Here is a 22,623-nt window from a genome sequence, read left to right as displayed (position 1 = left end):
AGGGGGGCTGTTTGCTAGCCAGAGCTCCTGACCTGTCCCCTTAGAGGACAGTGCCCCTTCATCTCCCTGCTTCTCTTTTTTAGAGCTTCCCCAACCTTCCTGGGTCCACCAGGAGGCAGCCAAGAGCATCTTCCTAACCTGACACACCTACTTCCCCATCCAGGTGCTTGGTTCTGATGGCAGCTGCTGCTCATGCCAAGCTGGCAGAGGGCACAGATCCTCAAGGGGGTGCATGGCAGGCCCTAGGTTCTGTACCCAGCAGCCTGTAATCAGGGGGTTCCATGCCCCTACTTCCCTGACTCCAGCTGAGCGGTCATGGTCCCGTCCATTTTGGATGGGGCAGGTTGCTACAGGTTGCAAATTGCAGGGCCTGTAAATTAATATTCTTGAGTCACCCGTGCTTCCCGTTTGCATGGGAACAAGGCTGTGTGGCAGAGGCCTCTGGCCACTCTGCCACCTGCATACCAATGGGGCTGCGGCTCTTGCTGCAGCTTGGCCTCACATCTCTGCTGCTGCAGCAGCAGTGAGAGTCTGGTGGGAGATTCCCCTGCCTTAGCCCATGTGCTCTTTGCAGCGCTCCTGCAAGGGAAGCCAGCATTGTTGGCAGCAATTCCAGCCCGAGGCAGGGTTATCTGCTGGGAGCCAGGAGCGCTTGGACCCCTGCCTTTCCCTGGGCGGGCGAGCTGGCATCCGGCTCCTGTAACCCCGGCACTGCCGGGAGCAGCAGGTTGAAGCTCGTCCACCTCTTGGCTGAGTGATCAGAGTGCCCCAGGCCAAGCCAGTCTTGCCTAAGAACAGATCACCCTCCAGCCAGTTTGGGGCTGGGGAGGCCTAAGATTGGCTGCCAACTCCTTGCTACCACCCTGGACTGGGCTGGCCACCACCAGGAAGGTCCTCTGCCATTTTCAAGGACCCTTCCTCCTGATGCTGGGGCGGGACATAGGTTGGGAGGGAAAGTGAGTGTGTGTGTAACCCCACCCTCCTAGCCACATCTGGCCACTCCTGCAGATGTGGCTCTGGCCTTGTGGCCACAGAGTCGTCAGGACGGCTGGCGGGAAAACCACAGAGGAATGTGCCCAACCATGCTGGGGGGAACAGGGGCTGGTGGGAACGGAAAGAGACATCCTGCTCAGGCTTTACCTTCTACCACCCCACCCCTGCTCCCACTGGGTCCCAGAGCCATATTCAGGCATGAGGGTGGCATAGCCTTGGCCTTCAGCAGGCCTTACTCCTGCCTTGGTGACACTTTCTTCAATGCTGGGTTTCCTGGAGAGATCCAGACCTGTCTGGATAGGTGTAGGGGCCTCTCTTAGCCCACTGTTTGCCCCCTCCCAGTTCCGTCTCCACTCTTAAAAAAACAAAAAAACAAAAAAACACTTTCTTTTCCCCCTCTCCACTCTTGTGGGATGGTGGTGGGGGTCTGAGGGGAGGCCTGCTCACAAGGGCAGAAGGTATTGGCAGCCCTCAAGAAATTGGGGTCCTTTCTCCTCTAGGCCTGGGCTGGAGTGGGCCACATCTTCCCAGCCTCTGTGATCTCCCTGGCTGTAACAAGGAAAGTAAGGGCTTTCTTTGGAGAATGAAGTAAAAAGAAACAAGATGGGTTGGCCCTGACTCTCTCACTTCCTCCTTCCCAGGCAGTGGTATCCTGCCTTCCCCTTCCTGCTGGCCTCTGGAGGCTTTGTGGGGTGTGGGCTGGGCTTGGGGCTCCCTGCTGGTGTAGTGTTTGCCCAGTTGCCCTGGCAACCACAGGGCAGGGGTGGGGAGAGACATTCAGTGACCAGAGGACCAAGTGGTGGAGACCCAGCCTTCCCATAAGCCCATTGGAGTGCAGAAGGTTCCAGTGGGCTTATGGGAAGCCCACTGTCCAAGTGGGGTGTGGACCCAAGGTCTTGGAACCCAGCAGACCTTGGGTCACCTGCCCCTCCCCAGCTGGTTCTCTGGGACTGTAGTTCTGAGATCTCTGCTGAAGCTCCCGCCCTCCCCCTGCCCTTACCCTTCTTCCTGTCTGATTCCCTTTCCTTTCCTGTCTCCTCCTCCCACCTCCTCCCTGCGCCTGCCCGCCCATCCTCTCATCCCCCTCCCCCCAGGCACAGCTGCTGTTTGGCTCACTCTATATATAGCGGCATTTTCAGGGTAATTACAATAAAACTGTTGAAAGGAGATAATCCAGCAAAGGAAGCAAGTCTGACTCCCAGCCCCCTCCCGTCCCTGGCTTGGTGCAGCCCTGCACCCCCTTTCCCTGAGGCCTCCTGTTCCCACCCCACCCCCATTCGCATAGCCCATCCCTCCTTCCCTCTCTGCCCCAGCTGGGTGTGAGGCAGAAAAAGGGGAGAGGGTGGGGATGTCCAGGAGGTCTCCACAGGCTTCTTCTGGGCTTACCAAGGGCGCTGGCTTCCAGCACCATCAGTTCTAGAACCAACCTCTGTGCCTCAATTTCTCTTGTAGTCTGGGCTTTGAGGGGGGGGCGTGGCATTGAGAGATGGGCAGAGGGTACAGCATGGTGGTTAAAAGCAGTGGATCTGGTTCTTCGATCACCTGGCTGTGTCTGCTCATTACTTAAACTTCTCTAAACCTCAGTGTCCTCATCAGTAAAATGGGGTAATAGTAGCATGTAAGTCATAGGTAACTATGAGTTTTCAGTGAGTCATTCATGTAAAATGCCCAGAGGTGTTAACTGTAAATGACAGTGTCATGTGCTGAGTACTCACAGCCTGCTGGGATTGTGCTTCATGCTTATGCATATTTTCTTATTCAAGTTCACGGCTTTAGCCTCCTTTATTTAAAGCAGAAGGCTGTATACATAGAGCAGAAGGACTTCACTCCTCCCCTCTATCTGTTCTCCTTGAGTCTCCTAGTCCCGCCTGATAGCTGTTTGGGCCCCAGGCATGGCTGGGGTCTGGGACTGGGCCCACTGACCCCTTCTTGTCTCTTCTGTCCACAGTGGAGGTGAAGCCAGTGCTGCCAGGAGCCATGCCCAGTTCTTTAGGGGGTGGGAGTGGAGGCAGCCCCAGCCCTGTGGAGCTGCGGGGGGCTCTGGCGGGCTCTGTGGACCCCGTGCTGCGGGAGCAGCAACTGCAGCAGGAGCTTTTGGCGCTCAAGCAGCAGCAGCAGCTGCAGAAGCAGCTCCTGTTCGCTGAGTTCCAGAAACAGCACGACCACCTGACACGGCAGCATGAGGTCCAGCTACAGAAGCACCTCAAGGTGAGCGAGGGGGGCGCGGGGGGCTGCCCAGACCTCCGACCCCCGCCTGGGCCCGGCTCACCCCCGCCTCCCTGGCGCCCCTGCAGCAGCAGCAGGAGATGCTGGCGGCCAAGCGGCAGCAGGAGCTGGAGCAGCAGCGGCAGCGGGAGCAGCAGCGGCAGGAGGAGCTGGAGAAGCAGCGGCTGGAGCAGCAGCTGCTCGTCCTTCGGAACAAGGAGAAGAGCAAAGAGAGTAAGGCGGGGCCTCCTGGGGCCGCTGCCCTGGCCGCCTGCCCCCTGCCCGCAGGGGCCTGGCCTCCAGCACCCAGGTCCGCTGTGCCCTGTCCCGCAGGTGCCATTGCCAGCACCGAGGTAAAGCTGAGGCTCCAGGAGTTCCTCTTGTCGAAGTCAAAGGAGCCCACACCAGGCGGCCTCAACCATTCCCTCCCACAGCACCCCAAATGCTGGTAATGGCCTTGGGCAGGCATGGGTGGGCAGAGGTGCGCTGCTCAGGGGCTGCCTGGCTGCAGGATGGCAATGGGCTCCTGCCCTGTGGCCATGTACGGGCCTGCCATCTCTCCTAGGAGACGAGACTCCCACCTGTGGTTTCTTTATTCATTTCCCTCCCCAGGACCCACGTCCCAGTAGACTTTTCATAAATGTAGATTGCTGGGTGGCAGGTTCGTCGGGCTGGGTGATAACTTGGGTCTGCTTTCATCCCTACTGCCACCTCCAGGGGAGCCCACCATGCTTCTTTGGACCAGAGTTCCCCTCCCCAGAGCGGCCCCCCTGGGACGCCTCCCTCCTACAAACTGCCTTTGCTTGGGCCCTATGACAGCCGAGATGACTTTCCCCTCCGTAAAACAGGTGAGTGAGTGCCCAACCTGCTGTCCCAGAACATGGCTCTGGGAGGTAGAGGTGGGCACGTGGAGGGGGCAGGGCTGCCGCCTGAGCTGGCCGACCGTGGTGTGCTGGGCCGCAGGTGTGTGCCGATGTGTGCATGTATCTGAGCCCCGGCTACCTTCTCTCCAGCCTCTGAACCCAACTTGAAAGTGCGTTCGAGGCTAAAACAGAAGGTGGCTGAGCGGAGAAGCAGTCCCCTCCTGCGTCGCAAGGATGGGACTGTTATTAGCACCTTTAAGAAGAGAGCTGTGGAGATCACAGGCGCTGGGCCTGGGGGTAAGAGCGGCTCTCATGTCCCTGTTCTGAGGGTCTGGGAGTGGAGGGTGGCTCAGAGCAGGCCCAGGTGACAGCCACTTCTCCTGTAGCGTCGTCCGTGTGTAACAGTGCGCCAGGCTCCGGCCCCAGCTCTCCCAACAGTTCCCACAGCACCATCGCTGAGAACGGCTTCACTGGCTCAGTCCCCAACATCCCCACAGAGGTACAGGCCTGGCTGAGGGCTGGTGGGATGGGGCAGGGCTGCTCTTCTTCCCTTGGAAGAAGGAATGCACCTCTTCCAGTTTGGCTGGAGGTGCCCAGCAGAGACCTTTTGCCCATGTGGATAGGCTTCAGGGTCCTTGCTTGGGGTCATTGCCTTGAAGGGGCATTTGTCCCATGGGGCCATGAAGGGCTCTGATCTCAGACTCCCCCAGTGGGGGTGGAGGGGCACCTTTCCGAGACCTTGGCCTCCATCCAAGTTGCCTCCTTTGCGGCCTCTCCTTTGCCTGCTTTCATGCCTGTCTCTTCCCACTACTCCCCAGATGCTCCCCCAGCACCGGGCCCTCCCTCTGGACAGCTCCCCCAACCAGTTCAGCCTCTACACGTCTCCCTCTCTGCCCAACATCTCCCTAGGGCTGCAGGCCACAGTCACTGTCACCAATTCGCACCTCACCGTAAGTACTTGGGGGGGGGGCACAAACCCTCCATCCTCCCTCCGGTGTTGAGGTCACTGGTCCTGGCTGTGCCCAGCTGTGACTTTTGCCTTCCCAGGGCCCTGAGGGAGTATCAGAGGGCCCTGCCCAGAGCTGGGAGGTGGACAGAGAGTTGATGAGGGATACTGGTCCAAAGTGGGCAGCACAGGGGCAGCATAAGCCCCTCCCTTACCTCCCATGTCCCTCCAGGCCTCCCCAAAGCTGTCGACGCAGCAGGAGGCCGAGAGGCAGGCCCTCCAGTCACTGCGGCAGGGCGGCACGCTGACGGGCAAGTTCATGAGCACATCCTCCATTCCCGGCTGCCTGCTGGGAGTGGCTCTGGAGGGTGACACGACCCCCCATGGGCACGCCTCCCTGCTGCAGCACGTGTTGCTGCTGGAGCAGGCCCGGCAGCAGAGCACCCTCATCGCTGGTGAGTGGGCAGGTGGCTGTGCCAGAGAGGGGCTCAGGTTGGGACCAGCAGTCAGGGAGACTCTTCAGCCCCGTCACAGCTCCCCTCAACAGCATCACTGATTTCTTCCATATTCTGGAAACACTGAGTACCTACAGGGTGCCACGCACTATTTTTTACAAAATCTGCCATTGTGGAGTTCACATACCAGAGCAGCTCTGTCCAGTAGAAACATAACACAATCTGTGTATGTGATTTCTAGTAGCCATGTAAAAAAGCAGATGCGATTAATTTTATAACATATATTTAACTTAGTATATTCAGAACATTGTCATTTAAACATGTAATAAATATGCAGAGTTATCAATGAGGTATTTTACTTTTTGTTTCATACTAAATCTTTGAAGTCTGGTGTATATTTCACACTTGCGTACATCTCAATTTAGACAGGCCTAGCTTCAAGGGCCCAGAAGTCACATGTAACAAGTAGCTATGGAACTGGACAGCACAGCTTTAGACAGCCCTTAAATACCTGTTGGCATCAGAAGAGGTTCTGCTTGAACAATATGTGATCATGGCCCCAGGGCTTCACAGCCTGGTGGGATCCGATCAGGGAGGTCTTGTTACAGTTGGGAAGAACTAGTCATTGTTCACTCACATGGAGGGCCCAAGACTACATGAGCACTTAGTTAAGCAACTCAAAGGGAGAGCATGGTGAATTCAGGAAGGCTTGCTGGAGGTGGTGTCTCTGAGTTGTGAAGCTGTTCAGTCGTGGGGAGGAGGAAGAATGGGGCTCAGGTTTGGGGACAGGGTGCTCCAGGCCTAGGGTTTTTCCTGAGTATGGAGGTGGTGGCGGTATTTCAGGGGGGCAGATGGAGGTAAGATGGGAGGGGGCCTGGCGCCCTGACAATGGGGCTTACTCCCCTGCCCCCAACTCCACAGTGCCGCTCCATGGGCAGTCTCCACTGGTGACAGGTGAACGTGTGGCCACTAGCATGCGGACAGTGGGCAAGCTCCCGCGGCACCGGCCGCTGAGCCGCACTCAGTCCTCGCCGCTGCCGCAGAGTCCCCAGGCCCTGCAGCAGCTGGTCATGCAGCAGCAGCACCAGCAGTTCCTGGAGAAGCAGAAGCAGCAGCAGCTGCAGCTGGGCAAGGTGGGCCTGGAGAGGGACATGTCCCGGGGCCATGCTGGGTCTGGACAAGAAGAGCACCAGGCTGGCAGAAAGAAGTGGGGCTGATGCCCGGCCACCCTCGGCGCCATGTGTCTGCTCAGAGCAGCCACCTTTCCTTTTTTAAATTCACTGATAAACTGTGTATGGGCTGGTGGCTGCCTGGGAGAAGGGAGGGAAGGATGAACCGTTCTGGGCTACAGGCTACACGGCTGCTTCCTGCAGCTGATGTGGCCCCTGTGTCCTGTTCCTAGATCCTCACCAAGACAGGGGAGCTGCCGAGGCAGCCCACCACGCACCCCGAGGAGACAGAAGAGGAGCTGACAGAGCAACAGGAGGCCTTGCTGGGGGAGGGAGCCCTGACCATGCCCCGGGAAGGCTCCACGGAGAGTGAGAGCACACAAGAAGACCTGGAGGAGGAGGAGGAGGAGGAAGGGGAGGAGGAGGAGGAGGACTGTATCCAGGTCAAGGACGAGGAGGGCGAGAGTGGTGCTGAGGAAGGGCCCGACTTGGAGGAGTCCAGCCCTGGTTACAAAAAGGTGCCCCCTGTCTCCGCCCTGATCTCTCCCCCCCCCACCCCCGGGGTCTGTAGTCCCCAGGCTGTTGGGGAGCAGCTTTCTGAAAGGAGCAAAAGGGGAATGCAGGGAGGGAGCTGCTTGGGTCTAAGAGCTGTGTCTGAGCTGTGTCTGTGCCCTCCCTACAGCTACGACTGGCTGGCCTGTGTGTGTGTCAGAGCTGTGTCTGTGTCCTCCCTACAGCTGTGTCCTCCCTGGCTGTGTCAGAGCTGTGTCTGTGTCCTCCCTACAGCTACGACTGGCTGGCCTGTGTGTGTGTGTGTGTGTGCGCGCGCACACACACATGGCCCATGTGTATCTGCGTTTCTGCCTGCGTGCGTCCGGTTGTGCGTCGGTCCCCATGCATGCCTGTGTGCGTGTGTACACACATGCCCCCGCCGTTACTACAGCCTGCCTTGCGCCGAGCTGGCACTCCATTCATTGCGGACACAGCTGAGCCCTCTGGGCCTGACTCATCCCGCCCCCATCCCCGCCCCCCCAGCCTCTTACCTCAATGCTACTCTGCGGTGTGACTCATCACCTCCCCCCATCCCTCCCCATCTCGGGAATGCTGGGAAGGCTGGAGTGTCTCTTGTCCCTGGAGGGAGCAAGTGGGAGGAGGTGGGGGAAGAAGGAGATTTGAAAGAGAAGGGCTGGCTTGGGGCCCCCTGGAGGCCCCGAGAGCACCTGCCCTCATTCCCACCGAGGCTGAGTCTCACTCTCCTCCTTGCCAGCTGTTCTCAGATGCCCAGCAGCTGCAGCCACTGCAGGTGTACCAGGCGCCGCTTAGCCTGGCCACTGTGCCCCACCAGGCCCTGGGCCGCACCCAGTCCTCACCTGCTGCCCCTGGGGGCATGAAGAGCCCCCCAGACCAGCCCACCAAGCACCTCTTCACCACGGGTGAGCCCCCCACTGTGTGTTCTGTCCTCCCCCCATGCACCGTAGGGTCCAGCCCTGTGGGCAGAGGGAAGAGGCTACCAGGACCCCTCAGACATCCTGGAGGAACAGGTCTTCCTTCTCTCCCTGTGCCCCATAGCTGTCCATGGTGGTGGCAGCAGCCCTCTGCCCCAGCATCTTTTCATCCTACTGAGGGACCATGCCACAAGCCTGGAGCCCTGGTGGAAAGAGCCCACTGTCCTGTCTGTCTTCCCCTTTTCCCTGTGAGGTCCAGGATGTGGCCCCAGTCTGTTCCAGAAAGCTCTTCCCCCATGAAGCTGCCACATGCTGGGCTCTGAGGGGGCACAGACATGCCTGAGGGTGGCCTTGTCTCACCAGTGGGGAGCAGCACATGGGGCCAAGATGGGAGGGGGAAAGAAGGGTGTGTCATGAGGGGCCACAGCCTGGGGCACAGTGGGGGGTGTGCAGACAGCCCTGTTGGGGCTTGAGCACGGAAGCTTGTGATGGGCAGTAATGGAGAAAAGGACACACAGGAACAGGGAGAAGGCAGGTGGAAGCTGGAGAGGAGAAAGGCAGGCGTGTGGGATGGTATCTGGGTGACCACGGGGAGATGTTTGGGCCACAGATGGGCTGGGGGAGAGCTCTGCAAGTTGAGGTGGCCAGGCTGGGAACCTGGGTCCAGAGCAGTGCAGGCTGACACGTGGGTCTGTGGTGCAGGTGTGGTGTACGACACGTTCATGCTGAAGCACCAGTGCATGTGCGGGAACACACACGTGCACCCCGAGCACGCCGGCCGGATCCAGAGCATCTGGTCCCGGCTGCAGGAGACGGGCCTGCTGAGCAAGTGCGAGGTAAGGAAGCCTCTCCTTGCTCCGCCCCTACTCAAATCCAGCAAAAGCCTTTGTCTCTCCTAGTGAAGCCTGTCTGTGTCTTGTCCTCATCCTCTCTGCAGCCCTAGACCTCGGGCGAGTCCCCACAGCCACCTCCAGACCTATCCCTTGCTGCCTGTTTTCTCCATGGTCCTCAGCTGAGAGGGGGAGGGTCCTGGCATAGGGTTGGGGGAACAGGGTCCACTTTGTCAAAACTCTTTGGATTTCACAGAAAGTGTCAGTGTGCCTGGGACCGTGGGGCAGAGGGAGGGTCTGGGCATCAGGAGAGCTGAGCCTTAGTGCGTCCCCTCTCACTGGCTTCTCCTCCTGCCCTCGTTAGCGGATCCGGGGTCGCAAAGCCACGCTAGACGAGATTCAGACGGTGCACTCGGAATACCACACCTTGCTCTATGGGACCAGTCCCCTCAACCGGCAGAAGCTGGACAGCAAGAAGCTGCTGGGTGAGCCAGCAGGATGGCCAGTGGGCAGGGCATGTCCACTGTCTGGGTGGGTTGGGGGCTGTCAGGAAGGGTAGGCAGGGCACAGGGCATCACTCTGGCAGAGATGGCATGGTTGCCATGTCTCCTAACTCTGGAGGGTGCCATTGATGTAGGTACAACAGGAACAGAGCATGCTGGTGGGCCATAGTGCAGGATGGAAGAGAGGGGTCCTCTTGGTGGCATGGGACTGCTTTGCTCCCTTCCCCAGTGTATAATGCCCCTCTCTCCTTGCCATCTGCCCCCAAAGGTAGGATGTTCCCCAGGGGACTGACAGTTCCCAACTGGTGTGGGCTGCAGAGGCCTGTCCTGTGCTTGGGGCTGAGCCTTCATTTCCTGTGGCTGAGCTCACTGCCCTCTGCAGAGCTGAGCCTGCAGCCCTGGCAGTTGAGGCATCTTCTAGAGTAGCTGTCCCTCCTCCCTGCAGGCCCCATCAGCCAGAAGATGTACGCCGTGCTGCCTTGTGGGGGCATTGGGGTGAGTAGGGTGTGTGCCAGTGGGGGTGGGAAGGTGGCTGTCCCAGCTCTGGCTCCTCCCTTCCTGCCCATCATGGCTGCTGGCCTGCGATCTGGGTGCCCACCCCCATTCTTGCCCTCCCCCTACAGGGGGCACGCTGAAGCCTGCTCTCCTGCCCCTGCAGGTGGACAGTGACACTGTGTGGAACGAGATGCATTCCTCCAGTGCTGTGCGCATGGCAGTGGGCTGCCTGGTGGAGCTGGCTTTCAAGGTGGCTGCGGGAGAGCTCAAGGTGAGAGTGTGCTTGTGTCCTTTGAGCCCCTTGGCTTGGTCCTGCATCCTTAGGAGTGGAGGACAGGGGCAGCCTTGGCTTCCCTTCAGTGAGGCACTGTCCTTTGCATCCTCAACTCTCACGCACCAGGGTGGGGAGGAAGTGACAGCTCCAGGGACATCTGGGGGCTGAGAGGTATGAGGGACCAACAGATGGGCACTAATGTGTAGTGTGCTTGTGGGTGTCTTGAGGGCAGAGACAGCGTCTGCCTACGCGTGAGGCCCAAGGTTGGCGTCCGTAATGGTGCATTGAATATATATATGTGTTTCTGACGTGTGCTCACTTCCATGCCTGGCTTGTGCTTCTCTCCTTCTGTGTCTGCTCCCTTCATGGCCACCTCGCCTTCCTGTCTGCCTCTTGTCTGTCCCTCTGCCCACACCTCTTCAGAATGGATTTGCCATCATCCGGCCCCCAGGACACCACGCTGAGGAATCCACAGCCATGTGAGTGCCGCCCCATCCCTGCCCTAAACCCTCTGCCCTCACCCCTTAGTGGCTCTCACTCCTGAAGCAAACCCCTGCTGAAGATGACCTCCCCGCCCTCTTCTCCCCTCCCCCCTCAGGGGATTCTGCTTCTTCAACTCTGTAGCCATCACAGCCAAACTCCTGCAGCAGAAGTTGAACGTGGGCAAGGTCCTCATCGTGGACTGGGTAGGCAGTGGGCTGGTGAGGCTGGGCAAGGGTGGTTAGAGCTGGGACCAGGGTCAGCCTTCAGGGAGTCTTCTCCAGCCCCCTCCAGGCAGCCCCGGCGTCTCATCCCGATGCCCAGCCTTGCGTTCCTCCTGCTGGGTCATCAGCCCAGTACAGCTCCCTCTTCACTATGAGGGACTGTTCCTCCTTGGTCCCTATCCTGCAGCCTCAAGCAACAGAGGGGATTTCCTACCCTGAACAGTAGAGATGCCACCACCATCGCTAGTGGCTGCTTTTCTCCCCCAGCCGCCTCTACTGGAGGCTGACCGTGTGCCGGGAACCCAATGAGTACTTGACATGTGAGCTGCTCATGGCCACCTTGAGTAGTAAGAACTAGGATGTCCGTTTCTGTAAATGAAGGCATTATTGGGTGACTTGCCGAGGTCACTTAGCTGGGAATGTTGGCTGTGGGTTCAGACCAGACCTTTTGACCCCAACACTCTGCTCTTGCTATTGTGGGTGCTTCTCAAACTCTGTCCCTAATGGCAGAGGGAAAGGCACACGCCACTCGCTGGGAGCTGGGGAAGTAGGCAGAGCAATCCCCGGTAAGGATGAGATCCCATTGAAGCCCAATTTTGGCTTAAAAATTCATGTAAACGTTGGATCCTTCTTTAGAATTTATCTGCTTGTTTTAAATTCCTTACTAGCTTTAATGTTTCCTTTCAAACTGTGAAGTGGAATGGGTTCTGCAGGGAGACACGCCACATTTATCCCATGGCTTTGTCTGTCGCCTGCACGGTGCCATGTCACATATGTGCAGACCCCAAGTTGGGAAGCGTGAGGCGGGCAATACCGTGGCCAGTGGAATACAGATGCCCTGTGGCCAGTGGTTGGCTGTACCCCCAGAGCTCACCCCAGGGTGGGATAGGGGCAGGTGGAATTTTTGACCTTTGGGTCAGAGCTTGGGCCATTTCCTTATGCTTCCACTTCCCCATTAGGACATTCACCATGGCAATGGCACCCAGCAAGCGTTCTACAACGACCCCTCTGTGCTCTACATCTCCCTGCACCGCTATGACAATGGGAACTTCTTTCCAGGCTCTGGGGCTCCTGAAGAGGTACAGCTCTTGGGCCTAAATGCAGGCCTTCCCAGGAGGTAGCACAGTGGGACCTGGCGGGGAGCCGTGGTGGCCCATGGTGGTGCCGGTGCCTGGGGCGTCTGGGCTCCTGGTGGGAGGACCACACTGGTCTGACTGCCCCTCTGGGCAGAGCAGAGGTCAGTGCAGAGAGGCCTGGAGGCAGGGATGGGGGTGGGGCAATACCTGGGATCCCCAGCTGTGAGAATAACCTGCTTCCCCACCCTGCTGCTAGGTCGGTGGAGGGCCAGGTGTGGGGTACAATGTGAATGTGGCATGGACAGGAGGCGTGGACCCCCCCATCGGAGACGTGGAGTATCTGACAGCCTTCAGGTGTGGAGTGAGAAGGGGACACCCCGCCCTGGGCCCTGCAGTGGGAGGGTAGAAGGCGCTCGGTTCAGTGTGGGTGGAGGGGGCTGTCTCTGAGAGAACGGCATGGGGCAAGGCCTGGCCCTGCCATCTGCCGGAGTCAGCTTGGGCCATCCCTTTGCAGGACAGTGGTGATGCCCATTGCTCACGAGTTCTCACCTGACGTGGTCCTAGTCTCCGCTGGGTTTGATGCTGTTGAAGGACATCTGTCTCCATTGGGTGGCTACTCTGTCACTGCCAGATGTGAGCGTGCTAGGGGATTGAGGGTGTGGAAGGGGGGAGTCGAGTGGGACGCGGGGCAGGAGAGCTGCAGGAGAGGAGGAGAGCAGAGGGCAGGGCCAAGACCCCCCATGTTCCCTCTGCCAACCTGGCCTTGGGGGCCGCAGGTAGAAGCATGGGTAGCAGAGGATGTATCTCCTGCTGGACCGTAGCGGGGAGCTTCTTGACCACTGGTGTTTCAGTGATGTTCCTTGTAAGACAGCATATCCTTGGAACTTTTGGCCAGTCTGTCAATGTTTTGTCTCTGATAGAGCTTGTAGTCCATTGACATTACATTTTCTTATAGATATATCTGGGTTTATATCTACTATCTTATTTTATGCTATCTGTCCCATCTCATGTGTTTCTTTTTTGCTCTTAATGTCTCTTGAATTATTTTTTACCATTTCATTTTTCTGCCTTCACCCATCCTCAAAGGTTTCGGCCACTTGACTAGGCAGTTGATGACACTGGCAGGGGGCCGGGTGGTGCTGGCCCTGGAGGGAGGCCACGACTTGACCGCCATCTGTGATGCCTCTGAGGCCTGTGTCTCGGCTCTGCTCAGCGTAGAGGTGAGGGGTGGAGGGAGGGGCTGGGACATGAAGGGCCAGCAAGGAATGTCCCCTTCTTTGGGTCAAGTAGCACTTGGGCCAGAGCTTGGGCCCCTTGGGAAGGTTTTGTTGGGTCCTAAGGATAGTTGGTGGCTAGGAAGGCTATGTAGGGGTTCCTCCAAAAAGGCTATGCTTGCCTCTGCCATGAGGGATGCCTGGGGCTGAATGGGGCAGTTAGAGGGGCAGGCATTGCTACCCCACTCCCCACCCTAAGCTTTCTCTTCTTTCCCCTGCCAGCTGCAGCCCTTGGATGAGGCAGTCTTGCAGCAAAAGCCCAATACCAACGCAGTGGCCACACTAGAAAAAGTCATCGAGATCCAGAGTGCGTGGGGACAGGTGGAGGGGCTCAGATGAGGGGGCGGTGCCTGTGGGAGCACCAGGCTGGCTGTGCCCACGGGACTTATCTGTCCTCTCTTCCTGCTGCCCCTCCCTCTTCCACAGGCAAACACTGGAGCTGTGTGCAGAGGTTTGCCGCCGGTCTGGGCCGTTCCCTGCGGGAGGCCCAGGCAGGTGAGACCGAGGAGGCCGAGACTGTGAGCGCCATGGCCTTGCTGTCGGTGGGGGCCGAGCAGGTGCAGGCTGCTGCAGCCCGGGAGCAAAGCCCCAGGTGAGCCCCCCTTCCCCCACCTCTCTGCCCTTGCCCCGGCTGGTGTCCCTGCTCAATGCCCTCCCCTGTGCTTGTCTCCACAGGCCAGCAGAGGAGCCCATGGAGCAGGAGCCTGCCCTGTGACACCCTGGCCCCCATCCCTCTGGGCTCCATCATTGTGATTTTGTTTATTTTTTCTATTAAAAACAAAAAGTCACACATTCAACAACGTGTGCTGTGTGGGTCTCTCAGCCTTGCCCCTCCTGCTCCTCTAAGCTGCCTCAGGCCCCATGCCCGTGGCCCAGGTCACAGCTCTAGACGTGGGCTCCCTCTGGGGCAGTGGGGTGCTCTTCCCAGCCCCATGTTGTACCCTAAACCCACTTTTCTGCATTCTGTCCTTTCCTCCTTGGAGCCTGGGCCAGCTTGAGGTGGACATGGGGGCCAGACAGTATTCTCTAGTTCCCCCCCGAGTGAGGAGGGAACAGTAAGTCGGTGCCTTGGTTTCAGCTGACTTGGGGGAAAATGCCTTAATTTCATCCTCCCCTCTCCAGCCTCCGGGGAGGATCTGCAGGGCCACCCCTGTCTCAGATGCACAGTGAAGGAAGGTGGGCTCCCATCCCAGCATTCTCCACCTTCTCCCTTTCTTCCTTCCCGGGGGCTGAGACATTGAAAGTGTGTGGGGAGGGAGGGGCCAGGAGGAGACGCAGAACCAGGCCCGCTCCCACTTTACTCTGCTGGCACGGCCTGGGAAGGGGGAGAAGGTGGTCCCTGCAAGGGGGCTCCAGCTGGTGAGAGCCCCCCTGCTGTTCAGGACCAGATCCCCTAGTCACCCAGCCTTGGCTGCAGGTAGGAAGGTCAGTGGCTCCCCTCCTTCCTGGCCCCTTGTGCTTTGGAGCTTGGGGATAGTGAGAGTGGGGGTTCTAGAAAGCCAGAACCCAGGGACCTAGAAGTTGGCCCTCAGCTGGAGCTTCCATTCCTCCTGGGCTCCCTGTGTTGGCCACCAGCCCAAGGAAACTAAATCCAGGAGGGGGCTGGGTACTGCCCCTTTGCCTTCCCAGGAACCCTGCAGAGCCCTCTCTGTTTCCAGGGTTGGAGGGCCCACAAGGCTTCCAGGGAATGCTGTCCAGCCAGCCCACAGGAAACCAAAGATGGGAAGTGGCTCCTAGGGGGCTGACTCTTCCTCCTCACCCCCAGTACCACATACACTTCCTCTCCTCCTATCCCCAGGGCCCCACCAATCTGTTTACATATTTATTATCCTAATGGGGGCCTGAGCAGGGTTGAGGGAGCCAGGGAAGGGGTAGGAGTCCCACCACCATCGGTTCATTGAGCACTTGTATGTTGTGTGTTCTAGATCCTCCTGGGGGATGGGGATGGGGCTAGGCCCAGTGTACCAGGCCTCCCCGGGCTGAGCCCCAGGCTCCAGGCCCCTTACCCCCCTCTCTCCCTGTGGCTGGTCTGGTTCTCATGTAAACCCACTCATTGCTTTGTCTCCCTGGATATGGATTTCAGTTAAGGATTCTGTAACCCGTTACACTGTGTGTCTTTGTGTAAATAAACTTGTTTCTGCCAGTGCCTTCTGGGGCCAGTGTCTCTCTTCTCTGGGCTCCCAAATGGAGTAGAGGTTTCTCATCTCCACTCCTAGCCAAGAAAACTATTCTTTTCTCCAGCCCTGGAACTCGAAGCCAATTTAGGAAACAGGACACCAGGGTGGGAGATCTGTCCTGTAGGTAAAAGACAAGGTTTTACTGAATGTAGCTACAGCATCTAACAGGACGTCTTGTGTGGCCTAGGTGGTGATGAGTAAGAAGGGGACATGGGGCTGAGAGGTCTCACCTGAGTTTACAGCCCTCCCCTTTCCTCTGCCTCTGCATAGACAGGTGGCCTGGCAAGGGTTCCACCTGTACACATGCTAGCAAGCTCAGTGGAGATGTATGCACAGGCAAGAAAGGAATCCAAAACTGTTCCAGGGCTTTATTGGGGCTGCACTGGCTACCCCTCACAGTGTTGTAAGAACCTGCTGGTCTTGCTGTTGCCTTTGCTCTTTGGGGGCTTGGGAGAAAAGGCAGGAGGACCAGCCTCTCTGGGAGAAAGAAGGCCCTTCTTTGGGGCTAAGACCAGGTGTTGGGAAAAGCAAGAAACTTAAGGTGAACCAGGCCTGCTTGGGGGCTAGAAGGGATTGGAGCTGCTTCCTGGGGTGTGGCAGTCCTGGAGTGTTGGGAGGGAATGGGCGGAAGGAGGCAGAGGTCAGGAAGAGTGGATGGGTGGTATTTCATGGGCACTGAACATGTGTACCAACCAAGGCACGAGGGCCAGGACCAGGCATGGCCAGAGGGTGTACTTAAGGAAATTGAAGATGTAGAAGAGGCTGATCTGAGAGGGGTTGCCCAGCCAGTCCAGGGGGCTCAGCAGTCCCATAGCCAGCACAAAGCAGGCTAGCTTCTGGACATTTCCCAACCGTGCCCGCCGTACCTGGGCATAAAAGGGAGAGTGTAGGGCGATGCCCAGACCCAGGGCAGCCCCCGAGTCACGGCTTAAGGAGGCAAAGGGCCGGCTGTCCATATGCACCCACTCAGGCCGCTCACACCACTTGGAGGCTAGGCTGATAGACCTGTGGGAAAGAAGAGTCCTTGCCAGGAGAGACTGGAACCTAGAGGGCCACTGGCTCTTAGCCATCTGCCCTTTGGGGCCCACTCTCATGTTCTGCCTTGTCCCTAGAAGGGTCTATGTTTGTGAATGGGTAATGTGTCCTTTTTTAGCTACAATGAACCAGAGACCAACCAGGCTAGGTACAGGTGAGGTAGGACCTGCCCCAGCCTGCCTGGCCTTCAAAGTGAGCTTACCAAGAAACATCCAGGCCCAGCGTAAGGAGGGTCCAATAAATGAGGCTGGCGCCCAGCAAGAGAGCCAGCGCGGTCAACCCATAGAAGCTTAGCTCTCGCTCCATGGGCACCCGGGGAGCCATCAGCCAGCCCAGGACGGCACCTAGGGGAGTGGAGTGACAACAGCTTCAAGGAGTTATGACGCTCCCCACATCCCACCCCCAGGTCCAGTGTAGCTTGGCAAGAGAACAGACAGATATGGGGGCGGGGGGGCATTTGGGGTTGGCTCTAGAGAAACTGGAATGATGGGAAGATCCTAGACTGGTCTTCCCTCTGCCAAAGGCACCCTCTCGGCCCACCCTGTTGCCCGAGTTGCTCACCAGTTATTAGGCCAGCCAGCACCTGGTGAGGGAAATGTGCCAAGATGAAGACTCGGGACAGGCCAACCGCCAACAGGAAGGTGCAATAAGCCAGGCCAGGTATCATCCTTACCCAGCGGCTGGAAAGAAGAGAGGCAAACGGCCTAGGGCAGGGGTCCTCAAACTTTTTAAACGGGGCCAATTCACTGTCCCTCAGACCGTTGGAGAGTGTGATGCACATCCACACATGTGCACTGTGGGCCCAGGACAGGTTGGCTGCTAAGCAGGACAGGCAGTGGTGGCAAAAATGCCCGGCGGGCCAGATAAATGTCCTCAGCGGGCCGCAGTTTGAGGACCCCTGACCTAGGGGGTGTCCATACACAGTGTGGCTTCCCTCAGCACCTAGGCACTTTATGGTCGACCAAATACCCCAGGCTCCCCAGAACTCCAGCTTCCAGGCTGCCATGCTACTGGGTCTTTTGGGTCCAGGGTGCCACCACCCCTGCTCCCAATGGTGGGCAATGTCAAAGGTATACCTGCGGGTCCGAGTGGACACCTGGGAAGAGAGGGCCATCATTATGGGCCAGAGGGCTGCTCCTGTGATCATGCAGTGTCCGGAAGGGCTGCCTGCCAAGGAATCCAGAAGCTCATGGTGAGAGGATGGAGGGGGAACCCAGCTGCCCCTGGTGATACTACAACACAGCTGCTTCCCCCTGGCTGAGAAGAGAGCTTTCCCTCAACACTGATCCACAGCTCCCTCTGCCCTGAAGTCTCTTTTATCCCTGAGGTCACTGCTCTCAGGCTTCTGCCCTGACCTGTGTCTCTTGGCTATACTCTGTACAAGGGGAACAGCTGAGACATGGCATGGGTGCCCTCTTCTCATAACTCAACTTGGTCTTCCTGGGGTTTCTTTGTTCTCCGGGCCAGTAACTGAGAGGCTGGGCCTCTGGTTGGGTCACCCTGGCTGAAAAGTACTCTGAAATGCTCACCGGGGCCCTAACCACAGCGAGAAAGGGAGGAGGTTTGCGGCTTCCCACCTGGACCAGTTTCACAAGAAGAGGGAAACTGGTGAACCTGGACTGGAGCCTGGCTGTAGTACCCAGACTCATAGACCCACCAAAAAGGCCTGTCTCCAAACAGAAACCTGGAAGAGAACAGATGCAAGATGATTAAAAGTGATACAGAGGCAAGAGATGGTGGTGAGCATGTGTTTGTATGCATCTGAGCTACATATGTGATTTACTCTAACTCCTCTCATTACAGAGTCAGCTCTTTCTTCTCGCCCAGGACCTGGCTCCCTCCCTCCAGGCCCTCACTGACTTACCTGCTACCCCTACCCCATGTCCCCAGTTCCAGCCTGAATTACCCACACCTGAGTTATTTTTATTTTTATTTTTTATTTTTTTGAGGCAGGGTCTCACTCTGTCGTCCTGGCTCACATCATATCTCACAGCAACCTCAAAGTCCTGAACTCAAGCGATCCTCCTGCTTTAACCTCCCAAATAGCTGGGACTACAGGTGCATGCCACCACGCCTGGCTAATTTTTCTATTTTTTGTAGAGACTGGATGAAAGGTGGCCTTACTAATAACCTACCTAACGGGAGGAAAATAAACAGAAAGAGGAATAAACTCACAGCACATAATTGCCCCTTTGAAGAAAAAACTCCCAACACAACTACCCCCTCTGTTTTGTTTTAATTAAACACCCCTGGCCTAACTCTTTTTTTTTTTTTTTTTGAGACAGAGTCTCGCTTTTGTTGCCCAGGCTAGAGTGAGTGCCGTGGCGTCAGCCTAGCTCACAGCAACCCCAAACTCCTGGGCTCGAGTGATCCTTCTGCCTCAGCCTCCCGGGTAGCTGGGACTACAGGCATGCGCCACCATGCCCGGCTAATTTTTTTTTTTTATATATATATATATATCAGTTGGCCAATTAATTTCTTTTCTATTTATAGTAGAGACGGGGTCTCGCTCTTGCTCAGGCTGGTTTTGAACTCCTGACCTTGAGCAATCCGCCCGCCTCGGCCTCCCACCCCTGGCCTAACTCTTATCTCTGTTTCTTTCATAGCCTTGAGGAGCCCTAAGTGGACAGTAGGGATGTAAACTTACCACCCAAGCTCTATGCCTCTGTTCCTGCCAAAAACCAGATTCCAAGGACTCTGATAAAGCTGGCCTCACAGAGAAAGGAGAAAAATATAACACCTACAACAGCTTTGCAGTTGTGTCTGTTATCAGTTTGCTAAAGCAGAGGGGGGAAAGCTATTTTACCCTTTAAAGCACCCAACACTTCCTTCCTTCCTCTGTGTGCTGTGGCTATTCCGTCCTTCTCCCCCTGCCTCTCTCTGGAAAATAAATAAACTTTGTACTTCTTTCTAGCCTAAACTGTGTGTGAGCAATATTTCTCCACCTGCTGTGAGCACCTAATTTCCACCCTTTCACAGGGTCTCACTCTTGGGTGAGACTTGTCTTGAAATCAACCAATCCTTCTGCCTCAGTCTCCCAAAGTGCTAGGATCCACACCTGAATTATTATTATTATTATTATTTTGAGACACAGTCTGACTCTGTTGCCCAGGCTAGAATGCTGTGGCATCAGCCTAGCTCACAGCAACCTCAAACTCCTGGGCTCAAATGATCCTGCTGCCTCAGCCTCCCGAGTAGCTGGGACTACAGGCCTGCACTGCCACGTTCAGCTAATTTTTTTCTATTTTTAGTTGTCTGGCAATTTTTCTATTTTTAGTAGAGATGGGACTCTCACTCTTGCTGAGGCTGGTCTCAAACTCTCAAACTCCTCACCTCAAGCACCTTGGCCTCCTAGAGTGCTAGGATTACAGGCGTGAGCCACCATGCCCAGCCCACACCTGAATTATTTAGGCCAATCTCTCATGTCTGAAAATGGGAGTGGGGAATGGACAGAGGAGGCTGAGAAGAGAATAACGAGGACAAAAACTTCAAAATCCCCTAGTCTAGCAGGTGCTTGCCTGGGCCCGGGGAAACCATACACTGAAGATGCTGCTATGGCCAGAAAGAGAAAAGGTGGAATAGCAGAGGAGATGCTGGCAGGAAGCCAAGTGCCCAGGAGGGAGATCCAGAAAGGACTTGCCTCTTCCTTCCAAAAACTCAGAAAATGAATAGAGGCTGGGCACAGTGGCTCACGCCTGTAATCCTAGCACTCTGGGAGGCCCAGGCGGGTGGATCGCTCAAGGTCAGGAGTTTGAAACCAGCCTGAGCAAGAGTGAGACCCCATCTCTACCAAATAATAGAAAGAAATTAATTGGTCAACTAAAAATATATAGAAAAAAAAAGCTGGGCATGGTGGCATGTGCCTGTAGTCCCAGCTACTCGGGAGGCTGAGGCAGCAGGATTGCTTGAGCCCAGGAGTTTGAGGTTGCTGTGAGCTAGGCTGATGCCACGGCACTCACTCTAGCCTGGGCAACAAAGTGAGACTCTGTCTCAAAAAAAAGAAAAGAAAAGAAAAGAAAATGAATAGAGGCTTTTTCACTGTGGGGAGAGGGTGGCATTAAGGGTGTCCATCAAGGTGGGTGTCTGACTTTCCTTCAGGGGAACAGGACTAGAGAGGGAGGTGTATACAGACTCTGAGGGAGGAGAGTGCACAAAGCAAAGGGCAATTAGGCAAGAAGGAAGTGATTAGAGAACTGCTTTTCCTTTTACAGCAGGGATGAAGCCCTTGCAGAGAAGAGTGGAAGGGAAGGTAACTCCTATGTTGTTTTTCAGCAAGTCATTCTGGCCCAGTCAAGTGCATCCTATGAACCTCCCTTCCTTTCCCCAGCCTGGGGACCTGGCTACGAGGCTGAGGTGAAGGAAGGTATGGCTGCATGCCCAGCAGGAAGCATAGCTCCCTTCAGGGCCCAAGAGAGAGACAGAACAGGTGACACAAAGAGATAAGCTCAGAGGGCTGCAGGGCCTCCACCCACCTGCCTGGGAGTCTTGGCTTCTAAGTCTCAGTGTGAAGAGCCTACTAGTGAATGAAGGAGAAAGAAGAGAAAGTGTGCTTTAGTCCAGTGCTTTTCAAACTTTACTGAGTACACGAAATACCTGGGCTCCTTGTTAAAACCCTGATTGATCCAGTAGCTCCGGCCCCAGGCCTGAGATTCTGCATTTCTAGCAAGCTTTCAAGTCCTGCCTATGCTGTTGGGCACGGTCCAGAGACCACACCTTAATGGGCAAGGCCTCTCTGTCTCTAGCAGCTAGTGTGATGCCTAGCACAAAGCATGCTTTTTACAAAGTATGTGTAATGAATTGATGAATGAAAAAGTGAGTTGAGAAGTAGGATTTTCTGCTACTTAAATCACCATAGATAAAATACAGATTCCCAGCCCCTCCCCTGGAGTTTCTGAATCAATAGGTTTGAGGTGGGGATGGAGTATTTGCATTTTAAACACGCCCCTTAGGTGATTTCTGTGATCAGGCCAGTTAGATGAACACTGGTCTAATGAGTAGGATGGGTGAACTCTGAGGTCTGAGTCCAAGATGCACAAAGATGCTCAAAGGGGGAAATCAGGGACTACAGAGTAGGGGTGGGAAGGCCTCTGCAACACCTGCTGAGAGAGAGCGAGGCTTACACAGGACTCAGGGCCCTTGGGGATGGGGGACCAGGATGCCGGAAGGCTTCGCTGTCTCACCACTTGAAGACCAGGTTGAGCCACTCGGTGATGAGGCTGATCCAGAGCACCGCGATGCCCACGCGGCGAGAGGCGTAGTAGGCCACGGGGAAGTAGAACAGAAAGAGGATCTTGGGATCGCCGAGAAAGGTGACCCAGAGCCACACGTCCTCCAGCCAGGGTAGCTGGTTCTGCAGCGCCTCGGCTATCGCGATGCCCATGCCCAGAGTGGACTCCATGGCGACCCAAGGGCCGGCTGGGCCAGGGTTTGCTCTAGGGCGGAGGCCGAGGAGTGCCGGCGACAACTAAGTGGCTGCCCGCCTCCACCCAAACCCCACTCTTCAGAGCCCCAGACCCCGCCCTCCCGTTAGCGGTCCGCGCCAAGCCCCGCCCCCTGCCAGCCCCAGATCCCGCGAGTCCGGCGTCTTGCCGGTAGTTTCCTCCTGCGCTCTGCCCCTGCATTCCTCTCTACCGGACAGCGCAGGGGACAAACCTTCGCGAAGGCGTTTCCTCAGGGCCCCACGTGGCCGCTGTTGCTGGCACGTGGGCAGCCGGCATACTGGCAGCACCAGCTGCTGTTCCGGGTCAGGAGATGAACTCACCAGCAAGCGGACAGCGCGCCCAGGGTCCTCGCTCTGCTTCTGCGAAGGCGGATGTATTATCTCTAGGGCCAGGATTCCTCCCAGACCGCTCTCTCTTCTCCAGTACTGCTACCTACCAAACAAACAAACAAACTAAACACCTCAGATCTCTTGGAGAGAGAAGGCTGAAACCTAGAAACCTAGACACCCCGTCCTCCTGGGAGCTGAAGCTGGACCCTAAATTTGCATATTGCTAATCTATTCAAGCCTTCCTCAGCCCAAGACTCCCGCTCTAATTCAACCGCTATTCATACTGAGGCTGACCTATACGACTCTTGATTTTGAGGGGTCTTCCCTAAAGACTTGCGAATTCTCACATCTAGCACAAAGTCGCTCTTCTTCGCAGTTCTAACCTTGCCTCCTCCTCCTCCCTTCTATC

At 56.6% G+C, this 22,623-nt stretch overlaps 2 protein-coding genes across 9 annotated transcripts in view; one reads left to right on the top strand and one right to left on the bottom strand.

Moving 5' to 3' along the window:
* HDAC5 (histone deacetylase 5) overlaps positions 1–16,415 on the top strand; it is a 36,846-nt gene extending 20,431 nt beyond the window's left edge. For 3 of the 4 annotated variants that reach the window (XM_012786688.2, XM_012786686.2, XM_020280801.2), the window contains 24 exons: positions 2,942–3,201; positions 3,288–3,432; positions 3,532–3,646; positions 3,916–4,046; positions 4,212–4,358; positions 4,448–4,560; positions 4,880–5,011; positions 5,240–5,462; positions 6,384–6,595; positions 6,865–7,149; positions 7,899–8,064; positions 8,779–8,912; positions 9,271–9,391; positions 9,855–9,904; positions 10,068–10,175; positions 10,602–10,657; positions 10,777–10,864; positions 11,842–11,961; positions 12,215–12,312; positions 12,473–12,591; positions 13,045–13,178; positions 13,455–13,539; positions 13,659–13,824; positions 13,908–16,415. In XM_012786688.2, coding sequence (XP_012642142.1) covers positions 2,942–3,201; positions 3,288–3,432; positions 3,532–3,646; positions 3,916–4,046; positions 4,212–4,358; positions 4,448–4,560; positions 4,880–5,011; positions 5,240–5,462; positions 6,384–6,595; positions 6,865–7,149; positions 7,899–8,064; positions 8,779–8,912; positions 9,271–9,391; positions 9,855–9,904; positions 10,068–10,175; positions 10,602–10,657; positions 10,777–10,864; positions 11,842–11,961; positions 12,215–12,312; positions 12,473–12,591; positions 13,045–13,178; positions 13,455–13,539; positions 13,659–13,824; positions 13,908–13,947 — 3,248 coding nt within the window. In that variant the 3' untranslated portion in view covers positions 13,948–16,415. Of the gene's footprint in view, positions 1–2,941; positions 3,202–3,287; positions 3,433–3,531; positions 3,647–3,915; positions 4,047–4,211; positions 4,359–4,447; positions 4,561–4,879; positions 5,012–5,239; positions 5,463–6,383; positions 6,596–6,864; positions 7,150–7,898; positions 8,065–8,778; positions 8,913–9,270; positions 9,392–9,854; positions 9,905–10,067; positions 10,176–10,601; positions 10,658–10,776; positions 10,865–11,841; positions 11,962–12,214; positions 12,313–12,472; positions 12,592–13,044; positions 13,179–13,454; positions 13,540–13,658; positions 13,829–13,907 lie in introns of those variants that run through there. The other variant, XM_012786685.3, reaches the window with a different exon arrangement.
* G6PC3 (glucose-6-phosphatase catalytic subunit 3) lies at positions 15,763–22,075 on the bottom strand. 5 transcript variants are annotated; one of them, XM_075994597.1, is made up of 6 exons: positions 21,565–22,075; positions 18,022–18,128; positions 17,521–17,611; positions 17,006–17,124; positions 16,647–16,788; positions 15,763–16,414 (listed from the first exon to the last, which is right to left on the bottom strand). In XM_075994597.1, the coding sequence occupies exons 3-6, from the start codon at positions 17,589–17,591 to the stop codon at positions 16,051–16,053; spliced, it is 696 nt and encodes a 231-aa protein (XP_075850712.1). In that variant the 5' UTR covers positions 17,592–17,611; positions 18,022–18,128; positions 21,565–22,075; the 3' UTR covers positions 15,763–16,050. The 5 variants fall into 5 exon arrangements, with proteins under 5 accessions (XP_075850712.1, XP_012642144.1, XP_075850713.1 ...); XM_012786690.2 differs by having other exon boundaries at positions 21,625–22,075; XM_075994598.1 differs by having other exon boundaries at positions 17,974–18,128; positions 21,565–21,682.
* Between the last annotated feature and the right edge of the window lie 548 nt (positions 22,076–22,623).

The sequence above is a fragment of the Microcebus murinus genome, chromosome 18 (assembly GCF_040939455.1).
Source record: "Microcebus murinus isolate Inina chromosome 18, M.murinus_Inina_mat1.0, whole genome shotgun sequence".
NCBI lineage: Eukaryota > Metazoa > Chordata > Mammalia > Primates > Cheirogaleidae > Microcebus > Microcebus murinus.
Note: the sequence above shows the minus strand (reverse complement) of the source record. Positions and strands in the feature narration are given on the sequence as shown.

What these genes read in the sequence shown, in the direction of transcription:
- G6PC3 (XM_012786690.2), bottom strand. Translation starts at nt 21,842, where the DNA reads ATGGAGTCCACTCTGGGCATGGGCATCGCGATAGCCGAGGCGCTGCAG. An exon ending in TTCTTGTGAAACTGGTCCAG is followed by an intron (nt 17,612 to 18,021) that starts GTGGGAAGCCGC and finishes ATTCCTTGGCAG; the next exon opens with GCAGCCCTTCCGGACACTGC. An exon ending in GCTGGCTGGCCTAATAACTG is followed by an intron (nt 16,789 to 17,005) that starts GTGAGCAACTCG and finishes CCACTCCCCTAG; the next exon opens with GTGCCGTCCTGGGCTGGCTG.